Below are 16,623 nucleotides of genomic sequence, written 5' to 3'. Positions count from 1 at the left end.
TTCTTTCTTAGGAAAATGAAATATTTGGTTAAATTTGATTAATAAAAATTAAGATAAAATGTTACATCCATGTATGTTTGGTTTGATTTTGGACAATGGAGCACTAAAAATCGTAGTGTTCGACTGCAGAACATCAAACATGGTAGTGTTCCGACTGTCGGAAAACTAAAAATCGTAGCGTACCACGAGCCGAAACGCTAAAAATAGCGTTAAGGTAATCGTCTGTTTATTATGATTTATGAGGGAAATTAAATATTTTATGGCTTTTGGGTCAAGTAAAAATTAATAAATACAAATTAAGATGAGCATTTTATATCCATGTACTTAAAATTAGTTAATAAATTTGAAAACGTTATTAGAAAATATGACAAGATGTATTGTTTCGATTTTTAGTGATCCGGCAGTCGGAACACTACGATTTTTAGTGCTCCGCAGCTGAACACTACGATTTTTATTGTTCCATTGTATCGATTTTTAGAGATCCGGCAGTCGGAACACTAAAATTTTTAGTGATCCCGCAGTCGGAACACTACAATTTTAATTGATCCGGCAGTCGGAACACTACGTTTATTAGTACTCCGCAGCCGAACACTACGATTTTTATTGATACATTGTCCAAAAATCAAATCAGGCGTTTTTCACACCTTCTATTAAATTTTATTTTGTATTGTATTACGAGTATAAAAAATTTAATTTATATTATAAAATATTTAATTTTCCTCGCAAATCATAATAAACTCATGTTTACACAGTCAGAACACTACAATTTGTAGTGCGCCATTGTACAACAACCAATGTTTTTCATATTTTTACTTAAGTCCCCAACGTTATTAATTAATATGTATTAGGGTTATGACTTTTTGACATTTTTCTTCAAAAATGATTTCCTGTAGCAGGGATGAATGAACTTTTGCTTATTAATCACTATGCTATCGTTTATTTCATTGAAATATAAAAAAAGTTCACGCACAAATCGATTTTAAAAAAATAATTTTTTGAAAAAATATATGAAATGAAAAAAAAATTTTTTTCATAAAATTATTTTTTGTTGCACGAAGGAATACTATAATAACGTTTATTTCATTTAAATATTAAAAAAGTCGCGAAAAAAGTCACTTTGAAAAAATTTTAAATTTTTTGTTTTTTGTTAAAAAATTATATTTTTGAATAAACGCGTTTACGACATTTTTACGATTCTCAGAATTGAAGAAAATAAGTGTGAAATAAATTTTATGTCATTTTAATTATCTCATGTGGGTCTAAAGTTTTTTTCAATTATATATCTGTTTTCAGTGACTTCAAAAAATTGTCTATAATTTTGATAAATTCAAATTTTAAAATCATTTTGTGCGTGAGGTTTTTTCACCGAATCACCTTATAATTAAGATTTTATGTAATCTTATGGCAAAACTCATCACGCTATGATACAGGGATATGAGGTGGTAAAAAAATCATAACCCTAATATGTATACATAAATGGATTTAAGAGGTGTATCTGAGTTTTTATGTCTTAATTTGTACTTATCTCAAAAATTATAAATATTTAATTTTACTCGAAAATCATTATAAACTCGTGTGTGGTACATTCTCATTACGTTATTTTTTAGTGTTCCGACATGTGGTACACAACGATTTTGTAGTGCTCCGACGGCGGAACACTACGAATTTTAGTGTTCCGACAGCGGAGCACTACGATTTTTAGTGTTCCGACTGCGGTACACAACGTTTTTAGTGTACCAAAATGTGGTACACTACGTTTATCGTTGTGCTCCGGAACAGTATCACTAAAATATTTTTTAGTGTTTGTGTTCCGGAACACTAACGCTAAAAATATTTTAGTGATACTGTACTCGGAGCGGTACACTATGTTAGTGTACTGTTTATTTTCGAACTCTGCAGCAAAGTATGTAGCTCAGAGAAATTCGAGTTTAAAAAATGTATGTTAAAAGTTGATTAAAATTCCCTTTAAAAACGATATACATATGTTAGTCCAATCAAGCTAGCAAACGTTGTCGTTATTTTAAAATTGCACAAATTAAATCTATATGAATAAAAATCAAATGTCGTTCGTTGGTAACGGCATCAGTTGAGAACGGCTGGACCGATTTGGATAATTCTTCTTTTGAAATGTTTGTCATAACCCAACATAGATTTTTATGCAAAGAAGATTTGACCACGCCCACTTCTTTCAATTTTAATATTTTATACTAAAACTACTGAACTGATTTTCCTGAAATTGTCATGGAATGTATAGGGATGGCCCCGGTGAAAATGGGCTAAATAATTAGTTGAATTTCGGAAGGAGCGTGGTTCTTCCCCTATACCCTATTTCTTTAAAAATGCTATATTTACAAAAATTACGAATGTATCGGTTTAGAAATTCATTTGCAAGACAATAATGGATGTATCTCCGACCTCACCTGCTTATTTGGGAACCAGAAACTTGACCACGCCCACTTTTTATAATATGTTACATCTCCAAAACTACTGAACCGATTTTCTTGAAATTGTCAGGGAATGGATAGGGATGGCCCCCGAAACAGGCTACATATTTTATTGAATTCCAGAGGGGGCACACTATGCAATATTTAAAAAAAAAACTAGATTTGCAAATATTACGAATGTATCGGTTTAAAAATTTACGAATTAATCTACAATTCATGTACTTCTTTGGGGCCTAAAGACACGACCACATCTGCTTTTTTTCAATATGTTATATCTCTAATACTACTGATCCTATTTCCATGAAATTTGAAGCAAAAGATTAAGTTTTGCTGTTGTTATGTATATTTTATGAATTTCGGAGGAGGTGGGGCACTTTCCCCACGCCTTTCTTTTAAACGCCTATATGTATAAGCCAAACCTATGGTTATTTCAGTTTCAGCATAAATTTTCGGAGACAATGGGGTTGTGTGTGTACTAGATACATATTTGGAGCCAAATTGCCGGACCACGCCCACTTTTTAAATATGTTATATATTGAAAACTACTGACCACGCCCACTCTTTTCAATACCATCATTTTTTGAAAACTACTGAATCTAATTTCATGAAATTTTCAGGAATGTCCTGCTATTTATTTGTAGACGAATTTCCGGGGCTTATTGTTTTATAATCGCCATATTTGCTAAACTTATGAGTGCATCGGCTTGCAAATTATTTTTTTAGACAACGGTGGTTGCGCCTCCGACCAAGAAAAACGATATATTTACAAATTTCCTTAAATGGTGAGGTTCAACGGTCCACCAGCCATGAAAAACTATAACATAGAAGTCTCATTAAGCGGGAGAATTCGACTTAACCATTTTTTAAACTTTTATAATTAGATCGCTTTAGTAAAAAGGCAGGGGACATGGACGATAATAAATCCTGAACATCATCAATGGGCGAAAAAAATCGATAAAGTCCGTATGAGAATAGAAAGGTTACAGACAAAATTTGTAGATACATTTCCTGCTCGGTTTGGCAATGAACCGAAGAAGTGAGGTAGAAAATACCAATTTTTGTTGTCAAACATAAAGTGCATAAAAAGTTTTCATTATAATTTTTCCTAGAAGGAACAATTCGTGAGATGTAGCTGTTCTTAAATCATTTCAATCCATTATTAAAGGGAAATATGCACATATTTTAGCCCACCAAAAAATATACGTTCCCTTTTAAAAAAAATCCAATAAAATCAGAGAGTCTTTAGTAGAGTTATTCTATGTTAAATTAATTTTATGCAAAATTATCCCATTTAAGCCACATGTGTAATCGTAAGCCCAACGGAATCGACTAAAACAAACTCTCTACCATTTTTTTGAATTTTTGTCCTTTTGTTGCACTGATTACGGAAATGTATAATTTTCATGGGCGGCGGATCCGATTCGTCGGTTATTCGACCCTATCACATAATGTACTTACGCGGCTAATTTTTAATTTGACCTTTAGGTCGTGATAACTCAAAAATGATAAGTCTGTTTTAAAAAATTCTTGTAGACAAATGTTAAATTTACCACTTTTACTTAAGCCGGTTTTGCTAAGTCTTACCGTTTTTGAGAAAAACCAAAAAAAAAAAACTGAATAATGCCTCCAAAAATTACCTTTGACCCCGAATAACTTGTTTTGCACACATGGGCTCGAGGGGGACTTTTTGGACATTGCTTCTAATGGTAAACCCTAGCTCTCCACCAAAATTCTGCTTTGTGGGAATTTTTCTATTTTCCCCTTATACGCATGTCTATTTTGACTGGGCTAATATATCTACGACGACTACTGCAAAAACTGTTTCGATCAAGTATACAACATCTCAACAAACTCATGTTTAAAAAACACCGAAAAAATATTTTTGGTGACCAAGGATAACGAAAATCTGGGTAAAAATTTTAAAACAGAGCCCTGAACTGTATCCCCAAAATAAGAGCTGATGAAGAAAAATTGCTTCCAAACTTGAAAATAACTGCCCAATTTGAGTGAAAATTCAACAAAAAATTGGATGAAACAGCTGGCTTTTTCTTTTGTCGTACTTAAGGGTAAAGCAGCGAATAGAGAGCGAAAAACGTACCGTGGAAACGTAAGTAAAATCATTAAACAATCATATGTGCAGCAATTCTTTTGAAACGTTTCATTTCGTCCCGTTCGCAAGCAAAACAACTAGAAATGCAATCCTCGAAGATGTTATCACGGAGTGCTAGCGTTTAAAACCAAACTCAAACTTCCGAAGGCTGCGCAAAAAGGCGTTTGTCATGGAAGCCATGCAGATTTGAACGGGAAAAATCATCGTCACTGCAAAAGGTTGGCCTCGTAATTACAATAACTTTGGTATAAGTAGAAGATTAGAACCGTTGCCAAGAGAAGCCACTCCACAGCCGATATGCCCGATAAGCTGCTTAGCTAACAGCGAAATCGGCAGCATAATTTTATACTCAGTGGTTTTCATACAAACGAAGTGGACGATTGGAAAAAATCCATTTTAGCAATCTTACCTTAACCGTACGAAACGGTTTAGAACAAATGAAAAGTTTGCTATTGTGTGTGATTTGGACGGGAATTGTTTCGTTTGTTGGCGTTCGCTGATTTTAATACATGCAACATGTGTTGATAAGCAACCAACTAAACAATTTTGCCAAGGACTTTGATATTAGATTTTTTACCAAATTTTCTGACGACTTATCAGAAATTGAAACTATTGCCAGCAAGATTTCTTTCAAGAATTTCTGCACATTTTCCTGGGCTTGTTTTCGAAAATCTGCCGCATAATCTTCACATTTCTCGCTAGCAAAATTCTCTAACGCTGGTTAAGAGTTGGTTTTAAGAAAGAAATATAACGGTGAGAAAGAATAAGTTATTTTGAGATTATAATCGAAAATATGTTTGTTACTTCACATTTCCAAATGATTTTTGGAGAAATAATCAAGATTTTAAAGCCAACTTAAGGCCCACACCCAACCCAATTCAAAAATTTTGGGCAAGAATCAAAAATATGGGCGTGCTATGGAGCCCACACGGAGGAAAAAAACGCATCTCTAACATATGTATGTCCTAAACATATTTTGCAACAAACATATATTTGTTTGCAATCAGTCCCAAACATAACATATGTTTGGGTCCTGCAAACAAATATATGTCTGGGTACAAACAAATTATATGTTTGGGTGCAAACAAATATTTGTTTGGGTGCAAACAAATACAAACCCAAAAGCCACAAAAAAAAAAACAAACACATGCACCAGTGGGCGCATGTAACACATGAAACACATTGAAATGTATGCTCACTTGCTCTCAGTAAGCGCTCACTGGCTATCTCAAACACATACACACATTTATAAATGGTGGTTGGTTTATTGAAAGGCATAGAAAAAACGCAAAAGCAACAACAGACACATAGGTACATAAAAAAAATCCAAAGAAATACATAACAGACTTTAATAAAAGAAAAACTGATGAAATAATTTATTAAAAGTCACACTTTTAAAAAGAAAAAATTATATAGAAACATCGTTGAACGCTTCTCCGTAGCTGTGAAATAAAACACATTTTCCTCAAAGTTGAAATCATCAGCGGGAAATCGGCATCTGGAATCAAATGATTATATAATGTAAAAATACCCAGCAAACCAATCGTACCGACATCCGAAATTGTATCGAAGGTTGTATGAAGTGGTTGACGTAATTTCGGAACGAAATCGAATCGATTTCGTTCAGTATTCGGAACGAAATCGGAAGAAAATCCTTGGGAAATTCTGAATACGATTTTTTTTCCAAATGTTCGTACAGATATCTAAAAGTGTACGTAGGGGAGTGAAAAGTGTAATTAAAAACAAAAACTCTGGAATAAATACTAAAACATTTGTTGGAGGAATTAATATATTCATCATAAAGATGAAACTGAAATGTACCCAGTCATCAATTTTCCTACAAATTTTCTAATATATTTATTTAACATTTCCCCCTTGCTACGTCGGTGAATATGATTATAGATATTGTTATAGAGGCCAATGATGTGGTTGATCCAACCCTTTGTATTGGCGAGGTGGTCATACATATTTAAGCATTAATAACATGATTGGTCCAAAGCTTTAAATTGTCGAAGTAATAATACATATTCATATTTAAGGAACATAACACAATCCGCTATGGTAAACATTATTATTGAAACAACCATATTTCCCCTCTGCGTGGGGAATTGCTCTACTAATTGGCGTTCACTATTTCAGGTCTTTGGTCCAACCTGATTGTTGTTGTTTCCTTCTTAATAGTACATATCTTCCTCCAAATATCTTTGTATTAAAATTAAAATTATTAAATGTATAATAACGAATCTGTGCCTTAGGATTTACGATCTTTCTTTCAAGTGGAAATTTATATCATATTTCTTATGAATACCTAATCCGAACTCAATCGACCTCAATTTATAAACATGGCATTACACTTAATTATGGTAAGACGTAAAATATCCAATTAAAGAGGATAATATGTATCAAAACAAAATTTTTTCTTGAAAACCTAATTATGAAATGTTCAACAATAACCCGAAGACATTTAAAAAAATCTACAATTAAATTTTGTTTACTTGCGGAAAACAACAACTTCTGCTCATTCAACTGAAAGATTTCGTTGAAGCGAAAAACAAAATATTTTTTGCTACAATGATAAATGTTGAACTTTTTTAGTCCTGAAATGTTTAATGATTTCTTATTGATGAATGGCTGAATGAACGGCATGGAATTGACCTAAATATTCACTTAACCACGTCAGCTGTAAATGAATTGTTGTTTGTCGAACCATTCGAAGCTTTCTTGGTTAGGCAGTTGGCTTGAGGAGATTCTCTTAGCAAATTAATTGCTCGCTATTTTAACGAATAGCTTCGTTTTAAAATTGATTTTATATTTTATGTATGCTTTTCATTTATTACTCTGGGTTTCGCCGTCTCATGGCATGGCAATGGTCCAGCAGCAGTCTTTTTTTTCAAACCATACTATTAATCTTTGTTTTATTGAAACAAATAATAAATATTGAATATTGAGCTGTGCTCCGTTTATTCTTGTGTTCTTCGTTTCGTTGTTTTTTTTATTAATGAAAAATCCCTAGGCCACCTTATTCCCCGCCCCACATAAATCCATCAATCCCATTCATTGATATGAGAAAAATAGAATAAACAAAATCGAGTAAGAGAAAACATCCAATCAAATCCATCTTTTTCCCATTTAAAGATTGTCGGTGTTTAGTCTATGGCAGCAGAAGTCCATGCTGTAGCTGATCTGTGTGTGTGGCATGTGTGAGACGTATGGGGGCTATTTGCCTTTCGAGGTTCTGCTGTACGGTAGATGATGATATGTTCTTGTTGTTGCCGTTGCAACCCATACAGGTTTTGTTTTGAAATTTATTCCACAAGGATTTTTATTACTCATCCAATAAATGTTATGTGTTGCATTTCCTTGAAATCCTTTTTGACTCGACATGTGGCCATCGCCATCAATGCAACTGTGTTTGTGTGTACTGACTGGTATGCATAGCAGCTATCCTTCTTAGCTTGGCCGAATTTGTATTTGTTTCAATTTTTTATGTAAATAATGTTTAAAGATTGATTTTGTTTATTTTTCACCATCAATATTTAAAAAAAAAATACGGAAAAGTTTAAAAATCGTGTACATTTTAAAAAGTAAATTGATGTCTCGTACATATGAGACCCATTGCCTTGTGTCATTGCAAGGAGTTTCTTTGTTTGCGAAGGTCAGAGATTTCCTGTAGGTTTTGACAGTGGCATAAGATATGCATTGAGGTAATATTCCTAACGCAGATTGGTCCATAAGTCTTTCGAAGAATCTTTTTCTCAAACTGTTTTATCTGATTTGTTCGACGTTTTATGTTGAAGTCGTTTTACCCGCAATTATCTGAGGAACGGGCTACTTTTTCCAAAAGCGGATTTATGCTAAGGAAAGCTCTCAAAATACCTTCTTCTTCATGATACCTTCTTCTTAGTAAAACACAGAATGGTAATATTTTTTGGAACTCATAAGGGTAATATTTTTGGAAGCCACGGTAACATCCACCTAAAATGTGGTAAAACAAGTAAGAAAGCATCAGTCGGCTGTGCTGACGGAGATATATTCTCAGCCTCTAACCAAAAAAGGAAGCAAGACACAATAATTATGCCTTATATAAAATATATTGATTTTGTATCACGAGTTTGCATCAAACTACGTGGAATCTGTAGGTACCGTAATGTGGGGCTATACCAAATCATTGACATTGAAAATTCAGCAGCTCATTAATTACACTGTGCTACAGTGAAAATTTGCAGGGTTCTAATGCATAAATTCGGTTTTGTGGGAGTCCACAGAAGACGAAAATACCTTTGGTTTCTTTTGGTCACTTCGGTTTTTCATTTTATAACGGTAAATGTAGTGAAAAATGGGCTTTCTTGGATTTTCAACTTTAAACGGACAAAGGTATTTTCGTCTTCTATGGACTGCCAACAAAACCGAATTTGTGCATCAGAAATCCTGCAAAAAAATTTTGTCCACTTTTGTATCACAGTGTTGCCCTAAGAGGCAAAATTTCAAATATAAAACCAGCTGAGCCCGGCTGGGATTTGAACCTACACACGTCATCGAATACATATACAAATGTTATCACGACGCGTTAGCGTTCAAAGCCAAACCCATAACTTTCAAAGGCTGCGCTAAAAAGCGTTTGTCATGGAAGTCAGGCAGATTGAACGGACAAATATCCGTCGCTGTAAAAACCCATTTGATTTGAGAAAACAAATTTCGGTGACAATGAAGCCACTCTCACAGCCGATATGTCTCATGAGCTGCTTAACTAACAGCGAAACCGGTCATAAAATTTAGTGGTTGTGTGGGTTCGAATCTTCGGCTTCCCTTTTTCACTTGCAAAAAATCTTCAATCACCCAGCTCAACTCCAAGGAGAAGAATTATTTAAGTTGGGAAGAATTTTTTGAAAAAGTTTGAGAGTTATCTTGCACACTAGACATTTTTGTATGTGCTGGCTTGCAGGGTGCCTTTGGCCCATTATTTCAGGAATAATGTACCGTTGTAATAAAGATCCGGGACGAGTCCTCAAGGACGTGATCGATATAGTCCATATTCCAACCTGATACATGACTGGATGAAATAATACAATGAAGTTTGGACCAATCAGAAACTCCCTGCGAGAGTTATCTTGCTGATTTGCCATTTTAGTTGGTGGCGTCAGGGTTTCTTGGAGCTTTTACGCTAATATCTCATAAAGTATGGACTTGTACCGTCGTGAAAAGGCCGGGAGCACAACCTGCTGAAAAAATTTCAAAAGGATCCGAGAGGAGTTCTAAAACTTCACCTTTTCCAAATTTTGTGTGGGAGATACCCGATATAGTCCATATTTCAGCCCGATATATATCTGGAAGAAACCAAATCGAGAGTTATCCATTCGAGAGTTATATTTCACACCTTTTTCCAACAAATTTTACTTTTGTGGTGGAAGGAGTAAACCGATATGGCACATCTTCGAACTTAAACTATGTTTTTACGCAAAATATTACTAAATTTTGGTTCGAATCGGTTGCTCCGTTCGAGAGTTATCATGCCATCCAGCCAGAGAGATGGAAGGACATGGCTAAATCGACACCAAATTGTCTGAAACGAATTTCGTCCAAATATACTTAGGGTCTGAAGCCATTATTTCGATGAGGCACATGTTTGGTCAAAGTGTATATGGCAAAAACCAAAAATGTTTTACAATCGATGAATCTGAGTTTTGCCCATTCAGAATTCGCGAACTGTTAACATATTCTATATAGTATGATTGAAATTCTCTAAAATGAAGTGTTTTAGGAGGAATCCCATAAGGAAGACCATTAAAATTAATTTACGTGAAAGCTGTGTTGGCATCAATGTAGAAAAATAGGTAACAACGGGTTGAAGCCAACAAGTTTTTTTATGCTCCGTTCCGATTTCTGGCTTAACTTTACATTTTATTGACATATGCCCAACGAAAAACTCAAAGAATATTGCATGGGCAATATGATACTAGTGTATCATTTGTCGATATATCCACTGCATCCATCTAAAATTGATGCTGACACTTTGAAGCCGCAATTTCGAGGTTTTTTGAATTTTTTTAAATAATTCGGACGCGCAACAAGATAATATTCAAAACTCATAATAGGATTATAGAACTCGTGATTTTACGTCGTTTAATGCATATCTCATGAGTGTGCTCCTTACAGCATCCTAGTAATTGAAGTCTAAAGGCCAATATTTGATGCGTGAATTTTTTTAAAAAACCTATTTTTTGCGTTTAAAATTTACAATTGCCATTCAATTTCCTTTGTACCCCGCGTGAATTTAGCATTTTTACGCGACGGATCTAATGAGACCTTCCATATTTCTTGATGAAGTTTTAGCAGTAAACATTAATTATTGTATGCGATTTCACCGAAATAGTTGGAGGACCCCCAAATATTTTTTTCTAATTTTTCGAATCAAACCAAAAAATATATTTGTAACAATATTTTCCAACAATAAGTTTTTCTCTTTTGTTGTTGCTATAATATTCAATTTATTTACCCAATCTCTATAAATTTGGTATCATATTTTTCTACGCATTGTCTAGATTCCGCATATACATATTTTATAATATATTTTTTGATGGTTTGTACGGGCTCTGGGACAGGATAATTTGGATTTACTTAAATTTTTTTTTATTATTTGTTGATTTTCCGCGAAAATAATAATAAATTTAACAACTATTTAAACATCTACGAATAGATATGAAATGCTGTTAACGATTTATGCATACATTTTCTCATAACAACAAAGATATTTTTAAATATTTTTTCTTTATATGAGAATAAAAACCGATATAACTTTTGCGCGCATCATCCAATTTTGTGAACGCGAACAGAATTTTTTTCTTAACCTCTATGCCAAAACTTGTAAATGTGCTCGCAAATTTTTTTTTAAATTTGTTTTATAGGTTTTTACAAGCAAGGCTTCAGTAGGATCCTCGAAAATACTCAAACAAATACATAGTAGACTCAGTTGTATGATTAAATTATATTGGGTGCCAACTTGGTGCAATGGAAAACACAGCCGCCTTGCTTCCGGTATGCCCGGGTTCGATTCATGTAACATCAAATTTTCAGAAGTTGCACACATACCCATCAATTTAATTTCCTGGGATCGTAAGACACGCCGTTCGGACTCGTCTATCAAAGTGCAATCGGGGTGGACTCATTGATATGAGAGAAATCTCCCTTGTCCCTACGGTGATGTTTGCGGGAACACATGTATGTTATGATTAAATTTGGCATCAATAGCCTCACCTACAGACCCTAAAGTTTATTCTACATTCCTTCAAACATACATAAAAATGTCTTATACCACATCTGCTACCTAAAATCACCAGATGTTCTTAGATTTGCTTTTCGATTACATGACTTAAACAAGATATGCCTTTAAGGATAACACATATTTCACATATTGTCTTATTTCTATCATGACTTTCATCACTTTAAAAATTTTTAAAAATATTTCCCTCTCCCTTGGCCCCCAATGAATGGCACTTGAAACCTTCTTTAAGACAAAGTTAAAGAAGATCCCTTTTAAAAATTAATATAAACTTATAAAGAGGTTTTCATTATAGTCGTTTGCAGAATGCTTGGAAAACACTTCATTCGCATTTCGCCAGAATTCTTCAATTGTTCTGTCAAGTTGGACATCCTTAAGGACGCAGGCAGCCAGCCAGCCAACCAGTCAGCCAAAGTTTAGTCAGTTATTTGATTTATATGTCCATTTAATATGTTGCTGTTGGGTTTCATTTTGGGGTTTTACTCGCATCCTTGCTAAACAAGAGGTTGAGAGTCAAAAAATAACAAAACGAAGTCATCCAAAGGAACAACACAAAATATATACATGTATATGCATGTGTATATACAGTTTGACAAGTAATTGTTTTCAAACTGAGAAAACGAACACTTTTCATGCATTAATTACTAAAAAATTACAAATAGTTGTGATAAAAATGTCGGGTTTTTTGCAAAAATTAGTTGGTTGACTTATTTAAGACCAAATTGAATGGATAAATAAAAAATTAACCCGCTTAGTTCAACAATAATAACCAAAAGGATAATTAACATGTAATGCAAGGTGCCAAGAAAATGTTTTCAAAATGTAATTGAGGTTCCAAAATACCCCATGTTTTCGGTAAATACTTAAAAATCATGACATTTTATGAATTTCATTCTTAACAAGGATTAGTTGCTAACAAGTATCAGCAACATTAGGCATGGAATATCCCCACTAGGAGGGTTACCATATGGACCAATGGGGTATCAGATCATATTGCATGTAAACAATGTCCTAAAGGTCTCAAGCCGAGAATATCTAAAAACTAAGACGTTTTATGAGTATTTTGGTTTACCAAGATGGTATGACATCAATTACAATGAATATTACCTACATCAGAACTCTATCAGGAGGGTTGCCAGATCGACTAAAAATGTACCAGGTCTTAATAACAGTAAACTGGACCTCCTAGGCCCACAATTAGATGTTAAAAGTGGTTTATTTAACTGAAATTTAATTTAGGGATAACCATATTCAATAAACCAAACCAAAATATAACCAAGAAGTACAAAAATCGTTTAGAAATGTATATGCAAGATATTGCTAAATTATACTGAGCTTGCTATACACATCCAATTTTATCTATTAACAGCCAGATTGAGGAATTCCCGTAAGTTTTTTGGCTTTGATGGTATACCATGGTAACACTGTAGCATTATTTCCCCGTCACTTAGAAATTTTTGTCACAGTATTACTTCACAGTACACGAAATGTCTCCAGTAGGTCATAGTAGGTCATTGTAGAAATCTGTACCCCACAAATTTCTAAGGAATATTAGTCTCCAAATGTGCTATTTTCGACTGTTTCATGAAATATTCTTATCTCTTAATAAATTTTGAGTTGAATGAACCACTTGTAGGCTGTGGTTGTGGGCCTAGTTGGTCCCTTTTACTGTTAATAAGACCTGGCACTTTTTTAGTCGATCTGGCAACCCTCCTGATCGAGCTATTCTGTAGGCAATATTTATTGTAATTGATGGAAGTCCATCCTGGTGAACTAAAAATACTCATAAAATGTCTTAGTTTTCAGATATTCCCGGTTTGAGACCTATAGGACATCGTTTACATGTAATACGATCTGGTACCCCCTTGGTCCATATGGTAACCCTCTTAGTGGGGATATTCCATGCCTAATATTGTTGATACTTGTTAGCAACTAGTCCTCGTTAAGAATAAAATTCATAAAATGTCATGATTTTTAAGTATTTACCGAAAACATGGGGTATTTTGGAACCTCAATTACATTTTGAAAACATTTTCTTGGCACCTTGCATTACATGTTCATTATTCTTTTGGTTATTATTATTGAACTAAGCGGGTTAATTTTTTATTTATCCATTCATTTTCGTCTTAAATAAGTCGATCAACTAATTTTTGCAAAAAACCCGACATTTTTACCACAACTATTTGTCATTTTTTAGTAATTAATGCATGAAAATTGTTCGTTTTATCAGTTTGAAAACAATTACTTGTCAAACTGTATGTATCTGCACAATAACAATGTTCTTGTATATATTTCTTCCTGTTTTTGTACTGTATTCCATTTTGTTTGCCATTTGAGTTTTAGTTTCCTTTTTGGTTGGTATGAATGTAAGGACGTTTGTGCCGCTTTTTTTGTTTTACATTTCTCGGTTATGTTTTTTGTTTTCTTGACTTTTTTCTGTTTACTCTGTACTTGAATAGTAATGAGGTATTTGTGCCTGGCAATTCACTTAACTCTGCTTTAAAGTGCCTCTTAAATCCTTCATTAAGCAATAATTTAATGCTGTTTATTTCTAGCAGTCGTCTTCTCGATTTCTACTCTATTTGCAAAATTTCGTTATGTTTCGTTCAGTTTTCTATCTAACGAAAAAAACGTAATTTCCTTTGCATTTTAAGTTGGTTTTTGTAAGGGATTTAGTTTTGAAAATGAACTGTTTGTGGAAATGAGCAAAGATAATTGCAAAAAAAAATAAGAACAATAAAATAAAAGAAGGAATTTGATAACGCTTAGTATTTTATAGAGGTTACAAAGAATTTAATTTTTGTGTTTTTAGATTTTAACTCCATATTACTTAAACAGACTCACATCACTCCATTTAATCAGTCGCAAAATCCTCACTAAGGCCTCCCCCAAGAAAGCCATGCACTGAAAGAAAAAGCTTCATAATATGAATAAAGTCTTACGTTATATCAATGAAATTTGTCTTTGATTTTGAATCAAAGTAAATAAGTATTGTTTCATTGCATTAACGAAAAAAGTTTCATTGGAGAAAAATTAATGAAATAGTTCATAGCTCTTATTCAATCATGCAATGAAACACTTTTATTAATGCAATGTAACTGTTAACTGTTTATGTAACTGTTTATTAATGCAATGTTAACTGTTATTATTGCTATGAATGTAATGAAACATTTCATTGTATTAATGAAGGTGTTTCATAACATTAATCATTAACAGTTATTGCTATGAATGTAATGAAAGCATTTCATTGTATTAATGAAGGTGTTTCATAACATTAATGAACATATTAATTAATTGTAATTTTATGAATGAATTTAATTATTATGTAATTTTATGAATTTCATAACTGAAATGAAACCTTATGTTGATTCAAAATCAAAAGTAAGTAGTTTTATCGGTGAAAATTGGCAGCTTGGGAGTATTTTTTTCCTTCCCCACAGAGTTGTCATTATTCCATGTCTTATTGATTTCATACTGCGCAGCACTCTTTGTACATGGATTGGTTCATTGTCCATGTTTTGTTTTAAATACATTATTATTAAAAAAACAACTGAAATAGTTTATAAATATTTATTTTCTATTCATTATTTTAGATTATACGAGAGCGTTTACCGCATTATCCAGAGCGCAATAGCATCGTCTGGAATACAGCACCTGGTGCTCTTCTTACACTTCCAACATTTGCTGATAGTTCCAGGTAAGTTTAAATTTTTACTATCATTATCTATAAAATGCAAGTAAAAACGTCTGCACTTAAGAGCATTGGAGGGATAGTGAGTAAAACTAGAAACCGAGGGGTCCCTGGTTTGAATACCTGCAGAGTAGGAATCCATCTGAAGCCGTTTTACATTACACTGTGTGTACTTTTTTGAGTCATGATTTATTAACCATATTCTGACACCGCAGCGTGATCACGCGCCCTTCGTGAAGCAAGCATTGAAGCTTGCACAACTAGAACAGCAAATGGCATCGTATAAGATCGACGTCTTAGGTATAAACAATAAGAGATAGAGTAACTATTAACGATTAACTTCCCACAGAAAACCACAATTATGTACTATCCCAGCAAAAAAAGTCCTCCCAAAATCATGGGTTTCGTAAGGGATTTTTGGCAGCCGTAACTACTCTCAAACCCCCTTTCTTTCCCATTATTTTTACAAGGGCATGTCGCACTCAGTTTGTAGTTATTTTATGACCACTAGAATAACTAGTTATTCTGTTCAGCAATGGGAAAGTATGGATATGGAATAAAAAACATAAACGAAAACATATACGCCTACAGTAACGCCAAAATAACACCGCCAGAAACACCATAACCACGCCAATACGCGAAAAGTTACCAATAAACTTATGGTGTTAGTTTATTTATTTATTGTTATCACATTAACATATCACGAAGTTGCAGAAGGAACATTGGTAGTAGACCTAACGCAGAGACAAATTTGGAACAATATCAATATTACAAGAAAGCAGTATTAACAACTACCAAAACAAATGAAGAAAACACAACAAAAATTTCCTAAAAGATCTGGCAAAAACAGCCGAGGAAGCAGCTAGCCTGAACAACATGAGAAAGCAACACTGGACAATAGATAGTTTCACAAATCGAAGGTGTACCAGGAGCCAGGCAATAACAGATCGTAATTGTAGGCTACTAACGAACAGTGATAAACAAATTTAAAGATGGAGAGAACATTTCGAAGGAATTAGTAACGTCAAAAACGCCACTAAAAAATAGCGAAATGTACAATAGTAGTCCTATTGAAAATACACCGTGTAACCCTCCCAGCTTG

General features: G+C 33.6%; 1 protein-coding gene across 2 annotated transcripts in view; it reads left to right on the top strand.

Annotated features, from left to right (window-relative positions):
• The window catches only part of ttv (exostosin glycosyltransferase 1 ttv), a 415,109-nt gene that overhangs the window by 381,380 nt on the left and 17,106 nt on the right, over positions 1-16,623 (top strand). For both annotated transcript variants that reach the window (XM_073955531.1, XM_073955530.1), the window contains exon 7: positions 15,424-15,527. In XM_073955531.1, coding sequence (XP_073811632.1) covers positions 15,424-15,527 — 104 coding nt within the window. The remainder of the gene's footprint in view (positions 1-15,423; positions 15,528-16,623) is intronic.

This window comes from Musca autumnalis, unplaced genomic scaffold, assembly GCF_047663935.1.
Source record: "Musca autumnalis isolate F117 unplaced genomic scaffold, ASM4766393v1 scaffold_5, whole genome shotgun sequence".
Classification (NCBI taxonomy): domain Eukaryota; kingdom Metazoa; phylum Arthropoda; class Insecta; order Diptera; family Muscidae; genus Musca; species Musca autumnalis.
Note: the sequence above shows the minus strand (reverse complement) of the source record. Positions and strands in the feature narration are given on the sequence as shown.